General features: G+C 46.5%; 1 protein-coding gene across 2 annotated transcripts in view; it reads right to left on the minus strand.

Annotated features, from left to right (window-relative positions):
• The window catches only part of LGI3 (leucine rich repeat LGI family member 3), a 362,651-nt gene that overhangs the window by 40,445 nt on the left and 308,234 nt on the right, over positions 1-13,972 (minus strand). For both annotated transcript variants that reach the window (XM_069617743.1, XM_069617744.1), the window contains exon 7: positions 5,806-5,970. In XM_069617743.1, the coding sequence (XP_069473844.1) occupies positions 5,806-5,970 (165 nt within the window). The remainder of the gene's footprint in view (positions 1-5,805; positions 5,971-13,972) is intronic.

Below are 13,972 nucleotides of genomic sequence, written 5' to 3' on the forward strand. Positions count from 1 at the left end.
GAGAAGGATGAATGGGTGAGCTGGGAGTCGAACCTGCAACCTGCAGATCACACACACATTGCATCAACCCGCTGAGCCATTGTACCAACTATAGCTATTACAAAACCAGCCACTCCACCTTTTGGGGTGGGACCAAGCCTGGTTTGCATCCGGTCTTTTCCCTTTCTGCAATGGGTTGGCAGGCTGAAGAACGATGGTCTGGAGGGTTGCCCGGAGCAATGCCAGAGGTTAGAATAATTCCAAACCTTCCAGCCATCACCTCTTTTGTATTGTTCTACCTTTTCGGTGTCTGTGCAGCTGAGGAAGAGGTGGGCACTGTGTGAATGGGTGGAGCAAGCACAATTGCAGAAATGTGATAAATGCGGGCCAAATGCGGCATCTTAAAAACAAAATGTCTTTCTCTTTTGGCTAAGAACGGAGACACTCATGTAAGGGGTGTTCATGCAACAATATAATACTCTCTCCTGTATGGCAGAGTAGCCGTCCCACTGCAGGCAAGATGTAACGGATCTACCAGTCTGCAGCATTCAGCTTTGCATCAGAATCAGCTGCTTTGCAAGAGGTAATAATAATAATTGGTTATTTATTAGGCACTTAATACCCAGAGGTTTCTAAGCACGGACCCGAGGATCGAGCCTGTGTTGTTCCAGTCGGTCTTGCTTCCAAGACAAGCGCGTTGCCCTTGAGCTAACCTCCTGAGACATAAGATTGGGCTGGAACTGCGATCACAGAACAAGCAGGGCAAACAACAGGGCCTGAAGTGCAGGTGCTTGGTCCCTGTTTCCCAAAAAGTCCTAGGGCTGAGCACCAGACACCGCTGGCACAAACGAAGCACTGCCTGTGGCTTGTAAAAGAAAAGCCCGGGACAGGAAAGGATGTTTCCCGGTGACATGGAGGCAATTGGCCACCACAGTAGTGCTCCGATTGTTATGCTTGTAATGAACGCTTTCCTTTCTGCTGCACGAGCTGTATCTGTTCTGTGCTGGGAACGAGAGCGCTGCTGTTGACTGCCTGTGCTTGTTGTGCGAGTGTGTGTGTATGAGGGAAGTGTGCACTGGCCATACCTGTTCTACATGTGAGGGAGGGAGCAGGGTCGGACTGGGACAAGAAATAGGGCCGGTCACCCAAACAAAAGTGGCCCAACCCTTGCCTCACGACCCTTGACCTCTGAGGACATCACCAGAAGTGATGTCATTTGACCCCACCCCAAAGTGACATCCCAGGAAGTGATGAAACACGACCTTTCACCCCTTGACAAAACAGGAAGTGGCATCAAATGGCACTGCTCCTAAGTACACTAGGAAAATATGGTTATGATTTCACTAAGGTGATATACATTTCATACAAGAATGGATCACCATATGTTAAATTAATATCTGTGTCTATAGATCCATATTGTCAAATTACTGTGAATCCAAGCAGACGTCCAAGGCCAAAAGATAATATTTTATTGTATAGCACTTACGCTTAAGCTCTCTTTTATAGAACAAATATGCAAATATGCATACAGTATCACCCAACCTGTGTTGGTGCTCATGTATGGACCTAAGAAGGATGCAAAGCTTTTTGGAAAAAAAAGAAAAAAAAGTGAAAAAAGATCTTTTTTTTCAATGTCTTTTTTTACAAACCGGCCCCCACCCCCCAGGGACGATTTTGCCGAGGGGCCAATCCGACCCTGGGAGGGAGCTTGTAATGATGTCTATGCCATACGTATTTCTAGGTTTGGTGTATCCGTCTGTGTGTGACGCTTGATTTGCTACGCCCCCTGCCCTTAATGTACCTATTCTGTGGATGGTGGGAGTCTGTGCTGTTCCTGGTGCGTGTGTAAGCACTCGCACGCACACTTCTGTCATCCATGTAGTATTTACTTATTTATATACAGGGGTAACAATGCTCTTTTGATCACAGAAGAACATACAATAGATCAGAAATCAGATTTGACGGAAGCGGTGAGCTTCTTAAAATGGGGTGAGTTTGTGGGACATGCTGACCAGGTTCTGGAGGCGAGTACATGGAACAGTCACCGGGACAATACATAAGTGGACATATAAAGATTATGGACAAGCAACATTTTTAAGAGCTGGCTGGCGGTTCGGCCAGCTGTGCTCGGGATGTGACCATGAGGGGTGAAGTGCTAGAGTGGAGGCAGAGGAAGTGGGGGGGGGGACAGAGGCAGGTTAGAGGCGAGGGACACACGTTAGCTAGCAGGCAGAGGAGAGCGCGCTATGTGTTGAAAGACAACACGAGTAAGGTTTTCGGTTTGTTTGCAAACTTATCAAAAATGCCCTTTTGTTTTTCCGCCACTCCCTAACAGACATGGCACTACAGTGCACTGTGACAAAAACAGAGGAGCCATGGCAACTAGCCCTGCCCCCATACGGAATCCGTGCTCTGCCTGCACTCCTTCATGTGTCATTGTGCTATGCAGTGACACAGTGCAGGCACAGGAAAGCAGTGACTCGGCTGGCAAATCCTCAGCTTACAGATAAACAACAACTAACGCAGTCCAGTAGCATGCTTTCCCATCCTCGTGAGTCCAGACCCCCCCACCCCCCCACCGCTAACGCGGATTGGCCTGCTGCCAAGAGTCATTATGCTGAGCTCTAAAGGGGAGAAGCTGCGGTTTGCTAATAAGAAAGTCGAATCGTGTGGGGGAGTCCAAAAGGGGTGGCTCTTAGAAGGTAACTGATTTTTCCTGATTACTTAAAAGCCCTCCAGACTCAACCTCCTACCTTACACCCTAGGGATAGGAGAGAAGGGACACGCCAGGAGAGAGGGGAACGCTGTCTTGGCCATGGCCTGAAGAATTGGGCACATTCCGCTTAGCGTAACGCCGAGCAAGTCCACAAACTGGGAACTCGTCCACTGCGGTGCCCGGATACAATTGTAACAAAGTAATGTACTTCAACACATCAAACTTACTCCACTCTTTCACTTCTGAGATTAAAAAAGCAAGTCCACAGGATTCATTAATATTCCCTCAGCATTCAATCGTTACATTTTTTAGGTAAAAGGAAAGAAGCAAGCAACCAGCTGTCGAGAATTGTTCTTTCGTGCCCCAAAACGCGGAGAGGGCGTGGTTCCACCCACCCCCAATACTTATCCCTGGCTCAGCTTCCCTTTCCATTACTTTCCATTTTCTCAGGCTGCAACTCATTGGCCGTTCCCCCTCAGCCAGTCGCACGTCTGTGCAGGGAACCCCTGGCCTAGGCTAAAAGAAGGACTGTTGCTTTATTTATTTATTGTTTGCTAGGTAGAAGCTTATGCAATAAGAAAATACTGTACCAAAGCGCCCAAGTGGTGTTACTTTCAGCTTCTAGTGAAGGTGGGAAGCGGGCTGTTTTTAATTTTTTTTTAAACCAAGTCCCCCTGCCATTCAGTATCCAGAGGGTGGTATTTGTTGGGGGAGGTGCCCACTTCCCCTATTTTCCATTGGCTTGTTCCATATAACATTGGGGAGTCTGGTCGCTTGTTTAACCACCACACCACTGAGGGGGTTTCTGCTCCTTGTGGGTCCCTCCATTTCTGGTCATGCCATAGCTGCAGGCCTCACAACAATTGAGCTGCTCAAAGCTCCAGATTTGTTATGATAAAAGCAAACCTTCCCTGAGACAGACCGATGCACTCCCTCCTGTGTACAGAAGCCCGGCTTTCCAGGTTTATATGCATGACCTGGGAGCCCCAGACCCTCGGCAGAGTGTACGCATTGCCTTCCTCACTTTCTTGAGCGATTTTGCCACCGTCTGCTGGGTCAATACACCCCTAGGGCCCAGCTCCGATCACACCCCCTCTGTGGTGCCCAGGCTAGCTGTGATTCTCCGCAAAGACCCCATCATGGATTCCCGGAAATTGCCCAGGCCCAACCCCGTAAACTCGATGCCCCCTAAGATTAACCACCAATATGTCAGGTTGTGAAAAAGTCGCCAAGCAAAAACTAGTAACAAAAGGCAGCTGGAAAGCAGCCAAAGATGCAGGGCTCTTATGGTAAGCATTAGGTTTCAGCCGGTTGCAGAGGGCTTGTGATTGCCAGGTTTATGGTAGGGATACATGCTAGGATTAGGATGCGGGATAGAGTAAGGCTAGGGGTTAGGGTTAGAGTAAAACTGTTTGTTAGAATTAGGCTAAGGGTTAAGGGCAGGGTGGTTGCGGAGGGCGGGTGATGTTGGGGTTTGGTCAGGGGCTTGGGAGGATAAGAGTCTGAGTATGTCCTATGATGAGGGAATGGGTTACGGGAAGGCTGTGCTTAACAGAATAGGGCTTGGGTTAGAGGTGGGGAAAGGGAAAGGTGGGTTGGGGAGGGATGGTGATTCTGTGGTAAGATAAGGGTAGGATACACTTAGGGACTGGTCCAGAGTAAGGGCTATGCTAAGTGTTAGAGTTGAAGTTAGGGTAAGGCTAAGATTAGCATTGGAGCAAGGGCTTGGGTTAGGGGAAGGGCTATGAAGGTTGTGTAGGGCTAGTAATGGGATTGAAATTAAGGTCACTATTCATGTTCTATTTAGTTAGTGTTTTTTATCGAATCACATGCAATCAGATGTTTTAGAGCACTGACGGGTAAGGGCTAGGGAAAGCCTAAGGGTGGGTTAGAAGTACAACAGGGATTTTGGTTAGAGTTAGAGGGTCAGGGTTTGGATTGGGTTAAAATGACTGTGGAAGGCAGATGATTTGTCCATTATAAGGGTTAGAGACTCGTACATTTGTGTGTTTCATCATAGCTTTCTAAGGCAACCTTATCACAGGCAACACTTTCACACTTTACATTGCTTTTATACTACACTTACACTTTACACTTTGAAAACTACTTTTTGCTGGCTACCTTTTCACATGACTACGATTTCCTGGCAACATTTTCATATGGAACTCTTTTCGAGGACATAAGGCCTCTGTCCATTCCATAGGTAGGTGGCTGAAAGAAGTCATCTTCCTGGCTTATCCATTCTGTGGCACTCCCTTCCCAGGATATATGCAGGACTGCTACACACGGGGGATGCACACCTCTTGGACCGAGGCAAACAGGACTCTCGAGGACGTTTGTACTGTGGCCACGTGGGCCTCCCCATCCAGTTTCGTAGTTCACTACAGGCTACATTTTCCGGTCAGGCAGTGTAGGTGTTTGCACATGGAGTTCTACAGGCTGCCCGTCCACCTTAAGGTCACTCTTTGCTCAAATAGAAATAGTCCCTTGGTGTGTAGCATTCCGGTGAATGTGTTTTTATTTGGGTTTTGTAACGGCTGTGGTTAGATTGATGTAGTCATTGATGCACTTCAGATGAGAAGTACTGGAATGAGGAAGGGGGGTGCAAGGAGTGATCTTTGCTACCCCAACTCCTACTCTTATTCGTAACAGTTCTTATGCCCATCTCCCCCACCCCACATTGATTCAATTCCTTGGGTATGGCAGAGGAGTTGCTGCAGCAATGAGCATGTATTGGGTGGGGCCACAGAAGGCTGAAAGGATTTTGGTTGGGAGATGCTTCAGATAAATAAGAACTGTGCCAAGGAAGAGTAGAACCAGGGCTAATGAAGATTACCAGTAAGTATTACAGTCATTACTGCTTTTTCACTTCAAGTGTGAACTGCTATACATTGTTTATATTAATGTAATAACTCTTTGCTTACTTCCAGCTAAATGTGGAGCCTTTGGCTTGCTTGAGCTTGTGAGAGATGTTCGTTTGTCACCCTGGGATATCATTATGTTAGCCCTGATAACGGGGAGATGGTAACATCTCAGTTGTTGCCTGCCTCAGGCCCAATTCTAGCAATGATCTTGCTGCACTTTCAGCCCAAGGAAGGGATCGTCCTCACCTGGTATACTGTCGAAAGGGCGTAACTGGCGCTCCACGTAATCCCACTTGAGGATGACACAGCTGCTGGTGCTTGGCTGCGCGAAGGCCACGTATAGATCACTATGGAACATAAATGGCTCCACTGACACCGACTGGAAGGCAAGCGTCTGGTATACCAGGAAGTCTGCAGAGGGAGAGAGCGGCCAACAAACATGATTATGAGACAATAGGAGGGAGAAAGAGTAGCTGGACAAGCAGAATTTAGCAAGAGACTGGACAAGAGAAGAAGATGGAGGAGTGGTCAAATGAACTCAAAGTCAGAGGACTTGCTCCTGAGATACAGCAAGCCCCACCCTGAAGGGGAACAAAGCCACACCTGCACTCCAACCACAAGTTTCACACATCAGAGGGAATCATGAATTGCGATAAAGATGCCTTTGTTTCACGTGGACATGCTTGGTTAGGTGTTTTATGAGAAGATACTGCAATACAAGATGTTCTCTGGAGCCAATGGTACAGCAGGAGGCCATCTTCATGACCTAATGACAAGTTCAGTTATGAGACAGAACAGCCACCACTGCATCCACTAGTTCTACCAGCTCTCCTGAAACTGCTGCACGAATCACAACCCAAAGGCTGATTAGAATGTAAGGGGTGTATTCGCCAAGCACAGGACTGGTACAACCACTCTCCTGACTTTGCAGGTCCAATTGCCGGTTCTACGATACATCACAGAATATTTTTGGTTGAAAGTAAAATGGTTGAATCTGTTTTACCAAATAGTTTATCACAAAATGCATGGGACGGGGGGCTCTCCCTACCTCATATACTCCCTTACCCACCATTTCTATATACCAAAACACAACCCACCATCTACCTATTTGCATAAACAAATACACTAAAATATTCCCCCAAAAATTGTGAACAATTTACTTTGACTAAAATGGTGAGTAGGCCAACTGCCAACCTGGGAACTCTAGGTGTTTCCAGTCTAGAACTGGGGAATGGCTTCCAAGTAACCCCACTGCAAAGAGGAGGAAGCACGTCAATACGATGTTGCCTCTTTCCCCCAAGACTCTATAAAGGAGTCAGGGAAGGGCGCTACCAGAAACGCACCATTAATGTTACACATGTACACTGAGTTGCACCCTGCCCCCAATTTTCCAATGGGGTAAAACCCTCACGTGGGTAAGGAGTAAAGGTCTGTAGCTCAGGCCTTGTTATGGGATTCTCCTCTCCAAGCAAATTCACCAGGACCACCCTCTCCATATTACATACACGACTGTGACTGAACACAGCGGAGCTACCTCTCATTCCCCGAACTGGTAAGGGATTGGAAAACATCTTCACACCCCTGGTCCATCAAGGACCAGGGAGCTTGAATTTCTCTTGCGCGCCCACATGTAATAGTCTGATAACACTATGTTGCCCAGGTGTCCTTGCCCTAGCCTGCTGGTTCAGACCCTTCTCCGTCAGTGCAGGGAGGGACCACAACAACCCACCTCCTATCCCTCCAGAACAGCTAGAAGATAGAGGTCTGCTAGGCAACATGCAATATACCAATGACCAAATTAACAAGGGGGGTCCTGGGAGTCCCTCTGCCAGACATTAGTCCTGGTTACGAGAGACTTACCCAGAGTCTGTAGCTCACTATCTTTCACAGAGAAGAAATATCCCAAACATATCAGTCTTTGCCCTGCCCTGGTGCAGTCCAGCACCGAAATGCTAGGCAATTCTCCTCTGAACAAGAGTACCAACAGAAACCCCAGACACGTGTTTCGGTCTGGTTGGACCTCATCAGTAGGGTGGATCTGTGCCTCTCTAAGAATAGTGAGCAAGGGGTCCACGTCTGGATTCCCCTAGTAATTTAGGGTGAGACCCAAAGTTACTTAAAAATGCAAATTAACAAGGGGGGTCCTGGGAGTCCCTCTGCCAGACATTAGTCCTGGTTACGAGAAACTTACCCAGAGTCTTTAGCTCACTACCTTTCACAGAGAAGAAATATCCCACCACTGTAGAGGGCATTGCAGTAGTCGATTCTGGAGAGTATTAGAGCTCTAGCCAGGATCAGACAACTATTGTCAGAGAGGAACGGTTTACCAGCTCTGAGTAATTTGCAGGTGTAAACCGTGGCAGAGGTAAGGGATTTGACCTGTTTATCAAAGGACAGTGTGGAGTCCAAATAGAATCCAAGGGTTTTTACTTCCTTGGAAACTTTAATGGTGTTACCGTCAATATTGAATGATGAGAATTCTTGGCTTAGTTTTTTGATGTTAGCCTGCAAACCCAGAATTATAAGTTCAGTCTTATCATCGTTCAAGCACAGGCCATGAGTGGCCATCCATGCTTGGATGATAAGGTAAACTTTGTTCACTAAACCCATGTCCGTACTGTAATCCCCGGAAAGTGGGAGGAGAATCTGAGTATCATCTGCATAGTTAGTGTAGGTGATACCCAGCTGGTCCAGATCGTCGGACAGTGGCTTAGTGAAGATGTTGTAAAGGGTGGGCGAGACGCAGGACCCTTGGGCAACACCGCATAGGATTGGTGTAGGGTCGGCAGCTTCTGAAGAGGAGAAGACTCTCATGGTTCTCTCGCTCAGGAAGGACTCAATCCATTTGATGGCGTCCGTGGAGAAGTGGGCTGCAGAGTCAAGGTGCCGGCATAAGACCTTATGGTTGACCAGATCAAATGCGGCAGAGAGGTCAAGTAGGAGCAAGAGTAATGTCCTTACTTTGTCTCTCAGCTCGTCTATTTGGGACTTTAGGTCGATTAGGGCTGTCTCTGTTCCTTGTAGTGGACTGAAACCAGATTGTCTGTTGCCTAGAAGTTTATGCAATTCCAAGTGTTTTTGAATTTGAATGTAAGCAGCTTTATCCAATATTTTTAGTAGAAATGGGACCGTGGTAATGGGCCGGTAGTTAGTGGGAATAAGCGGATCTAGTGACTGTTTCTTGAGGAGGGGTAACACCCAAGATTGTTTGAGGTTCGCAGATATGGTACCTGTAGCAAATGAGGCATTTATCAGTTTAGTTATGAATGGGGAGAGTTCTCTGGCAGCATCTTTTATTAGCTGTGCTGGGCAAATATCGCCTTTACAGTGTGAGGGCTTCAAAGATAGGATAATTTTTTCTACCTCTAGGGTAGACATTTTAGCAAAATGGAAGGTAGTATTGTGTGCCGATGGTGACTCGTTAGGCGAGAGGGTGTTAGGCGGGTGCTGTAAGTTCAGAGCTTCTTTTTTTTTGTTGAATTTTATTCTGTAGTGTGTCAATTTTATTCGCTAGGGAATGTTGGATGTCTGTACACCAGGATTTGTCCTTAGTGCAGACATCAGGAATAACAATTGGGGACTCTAATTCTTTGAGTATGCAAAAGAGTTCTTTCATACTTGAATTTGAGTTAGCAATACGCTCGTCGTATGAATTGCGTTTTGCCAGGCAGATTTCCTTCTTGTAGTGTGAGGATAGTGAGGTTAATTTGGCTTTGTTCTCGCTAGAGGGGCAAAGTCTCCAATTAGTTTCACTTTTATTCTTTAATGTGCGGAGGTCTTTAAGTTGTGGAGTGAACCATTTGTTTAAGTGGGCTATTGGTTTGCTAGGCCTAAGTTTGATTGGGGCAATTTTATCCAGTGTGGTGAGCATAATGTTGTTGGATTCCTGAACTAGACTACTAGGGTCAAGATTTTCATGCAGTGCGTTAAGTGTGGGCAGAATGGCAGCGATAACTTGCTCTACCGTGATACTTTTTTTACTTCTGGTTAAGCATGGTGGCGCTAGTGGTTGAGCCAGTGGGGTAGGTCTTAAAGTGGATAGGTGAAAGGAGATCAGAGAGTGGTCTGTCCATGCTGAAGACAGGATGGATGAGATAGTGGCTGAGCCTTTAAGGTCTGCTATCCAGTCCAATATTCTCCCTTTAAGGTGGGTGGGTTTATTGGCTTTCTGGGTGAGGCCTAGTGCTTTGATCGAATTGGCTATTTCAGTCGCGTTTTTATCCATTTGTTCATTAAAGCCTAGGTTAAAGTCACCTAATAGGAGTAGTTGCGTGGTGGGTTTAAGGTTATTCATAATTATATTCTGCAGGTCTTCCTCAAAGGTACCAAGAGGGCTAGGTGGTCTATATATAAGGTGTATAGTAAGGGATTGCGAGTTATTTATCTGAATTTTGGCAGTGATGGTTTCACATGATTGTGATAGCTGGGTAGGGACTAGTCTGAGGCCGAGAGCAGTTTTAAAGATAATAGCAATACCGCCACCTCAGGCATTATCTCGGTCTTGTCTGACTATGGTGTAGCCATCAGGGATAGCTAGCATAAGGGCAGGTCCTGCTGCATTATGGAGGCAGGTTTCCGTAATTGCGAGGAAATCCAGGTTCCCTTCAGTGATTAAGTCGGCAATATCAGTGGCGTGTGAGACTAGTGATCTTGCATTGAGAAGCGCTCCTTTGAGAGGGGGGGCCTCAGGTGTTTTGTTGACTGGGGTCAGTTTGTTGGAGATATTGCAGACTTTAGTCTAATAGTTATTGAGCCGAAGGGTATTCGCGTCCGAGATGGACATTGGAGGAGGCAACCTAGAGTGACTAGGCGGTCATAGGTTAGGTTTGTAATTCGTTTTGAGGTTGGTGGCTTGAAGGGCTCTTCTCAGTGGTTCATATAATTTGGCTAGTCTGGCGCAAAGTCTGTTATTTCTATTGTACGTGGCACATGGTAAAGAGGCGTAGGGTATTCTCTCTCGGGCCTTGTAGTGTATGGAGAGATTTGGTTGCACAGTATTTGAAGGGGTTAGTAGGCTAAGGTCTAAAGTAGGTACTGGTGACTGACCAATGTATTCTTGGCTACTAGAGTCCACCTGTATGGCAACAGCCACGGTACAGAGCAGTATTGCTAAGTTTAGCATCCTTCCAATTCCAGTATCAGGATGGTATAGTATCAGAGGTGGGGGATTCTGTTACCGCTAAATGGAGCAGATGGGTGGGTAGAACTGGGAGTGTCTAGCGTGATATGGTCAGCAGAAGGCCGATGACAAAGTGGCCGTGGACAAAGTGTGCCGACAAATGTCTCATCTGTTTTGTACTGTGAGCCACCCTTTAGTTTTGTTCTTAAAGACTTGGAAAGAAGACTTAGCTCTAATAGCATTAGGAAGGGTATTCCATAGCTTAGAGGCAAGGACCGGGAAGCTAGCGCCACCGGCTTTTTGTAGTTTAAACCTAGGGAGGTGTAAACTGTGGGCTTGGGCCGCTCTCATGTGACGGGTAGGGTGTGAGTCGTTTGGCTAAGTAGATGGGTGCCTGGTTGGTAAGGCACTTGTGAGTCGGGGCAAGTGTTTTAAAGGAGATTCTATGCTTAACAGGAAGCCAATGTAGATCACGCCTGTGGTTAGAGATATGGTGATTTCTAGGTACGTTTAATGCTGCTCTAATGGCATTATTCTGAATGACTTGCAGTTTGTTAAGGTTAGATTGACTATTCCCAAGATAAATGGCGCTACAATAGTCTATCTTGGACATGACAAGTGTTCTGGCCAAGGTAATGCAATTGAGAGTACTCACAAATGGTCTACATGCATCGATAAGTTTGCATGTATATGCAGACGCTGAGCTAACAGCTTTGGTTTGTCTGCACAGTGATAGTGTAGAGTCGAGGTAGATTCCTTAAGTTTTGGTGTCCTTAGAGACCTTAATGACGTTGCCATCAATGATGAATGACTTGAAGGATGGGTCAAGTTTATTAAGACATTGGTGTGAACCCAGAATAAGTAGTTCCGTCTTGTTGTCATTGAGGCAAAGCTCATGTTGCGCCATCCATTCCTGAATAACCATGTAGACATCATTCAGGGCTTTAGTGTCCACTGCATAATCACCAGTGATGCGGATGAGTAACTGGGTGTCGTCGGCATAGTTAGTGTACGAGACACCCAGATAGTCAAGAACATCAAACAAAGGTTTGGTAAATACATTATAAAGTGTTGGTGACACACAGGACCCTTGGGGTACACCACAGTTAATGGGTGCAGGCTCAGCAGATGCTGACAGAGAGAAAATCCGCATATATCTGTTGCTTAAGAAGGATCTGATCCAGGCGGTGGCAGTGTCAGAAAAGTGGGCGGCTGATATGAGGTGCTGGCAAAGGATATGGTGATTAACCAAATCAAAGGCCGCTGAAAGATCAAGTAATAATAGCAAGGCTATTTTCCCGTTGCCTTTCAGTACCTCAGTGTTTTTAGGTCAATGAGGGCGGTTTTCGTCCCATGCCTAGGCTGGAAACCAGATTGTCTTAAACCAAGAAGATTAACTTCCAGATAGTCCTGGATCTGGAGGTAAGCGGCACGTTTCAATATTTTGAGCATGAATGGGACAATAGTAATGGGCCTATAGTTGATATGTAGGCTAGGATCAAAGGAAGGTTTTTTTTTAAGCAGAAGGATGATCCAGGTGTCCTTAAGGTTGTCCGGTACTATACCTGTTTTGAAGGATGAATTTATGAAGGCAGTGATGAATGGGGCTAGCTCGTGGGAGGCCTCCTTGATAATGGGGGCTGGGCACGAATCGCCTTGACAATTGGAAGGTTTGATTTTATTGATGATACATTCAACTTCAGCAATAGTGAGTGGGGGGAAGCTAAAAGGTTTGATGTTAGGAGTGGCCTGGGGGATTACGGTCATAGGAATGTTAGGTTGCTCGTCTGTCTGTAGACAATTTTGCTTAACTTTGATTTTAGTTTGGAGGGTGGCAATTTTGTCCAAGAGTGCTTTTTGTATGTTAGAGCACCATGTGCTATCTTTAGTACAAGAATCAGGTGGAGTAGCAGGCGATTCAAGTTCTTTCAGAATCTTAAATAATTATTTGGTGTTAGATTCTGCTTGTGTTATACGTTTGTTAAAGATATCTTTTTTAGCCTGGAAGATAGCCTCTTTGTAGTTGATGGAAGCTATGATGAGACCGTCCTTATGGGCATCAGAAGGATGACTTTTCCAACGGCCTTTAGCATTGCGTTTTTCTTTTCATAGTAGACTCAGATGTGGTGTGAACCATGAGTTCAGATGTGCACGAGGTTTAGATTTCCTAAATTTGATTGGGGCGAATGAGTTCAGTGTGGGAGCATAACATGATTATAGGTTTCCGCTAGAATCGAAGGGTCAGAACATAAAGCATACGCTTTGCTAAGGGAAGGAAGTATTAGTGGGAGAAGTTTGTCTCTTGTTATATCCCTTTTATTTCTAGTGGGCAAGGCTGGAGCAATGAACTATTTGGGGCAATGGATAGCTTCTATGTTGAAGGTAATAATATGATTGTCTGACCAAGCGCATGGTGAATTGGTCTGAAGCCTAAAGTTGCAATTGGAGTCCACTAACAAGTCGAGTGTCCGCCCTTTAATGTGAGTAGGTTAAAAAATGTGGTGAGAGAACTCCAGGTCAGTTAAAGTCTTCTCAAGGTCGGCCGCAATGGGGTTGTTCGGATCTCAGAAACCCAAGTTGAAGTCCCCAAGTAGGATAATTTGAGACTTTATTCCCATTCCTGTGCTATCCATCTACATGGTGGACCAATGGTTAGTCACTGTGGTGACCCTTCAGTCCAGGCGCCCTTTAGAAGCCACCTTCTAATCTCTTCCCCCTATCACCAGGGTACCTCAGGAAAACTCCCCTAAAGCCGTAGAGCCTACACCCCGCTCCTATTCTCCAGTTTTCCAGGTGGGCGCCCCCAGGCCCAACCCACTACCATTAAACAGAGACATACACATATACATGTAGAAACTATATTTATGGCTTCTGCAGTTGCCAAACTATACCCCATGTGGGCCCACAATCGTCTTTTAGGGCTTATGTGTGGCCCATGAACTGGGCACACATCACCTTTCGCTTTTGCACAGTCCCCTGGGGCTGGCCCACACACTTTCAAACATGCCACTGCTGTCACCGCCTGCAGCGTAGGATGTTCTCTTTACTGCAGTGTTCCTGCTGCCTGAAGGGGTGCTGCTGTCACTGCTGCATGTCCTGGGGAGTGTTTCTTTGGTGTGGCACCTTAGTATGCAGTGAGGCACCGCTCTCACAGCAGCTGTGCCCAGAATGATTCTTCTTCACTGCCGTGCACCTTGCCCATTTGGGGCACTACCATCACTACATAACTGGAACCACTGTGTTCCATAGTGGGCACATGCTCTTCTGCGCTGCCGGCTCCATTTCGTGCTCACA

Source organism: Ambystoma mexicanum, chromosome 10 (assembly GCF_040938575.1).
Source record: "Ambystoma mexicanum isolate Mex_15411 chromosome 10, UKY_AmexF1_1, whole genome shotgun sequence".
Lineage (NCBI taxonomy): Eukaryota > Metazoa > Chordata > Amphibia > Caudata > Ambystomatidae > Ambystoma > Ambystoma mexicanum.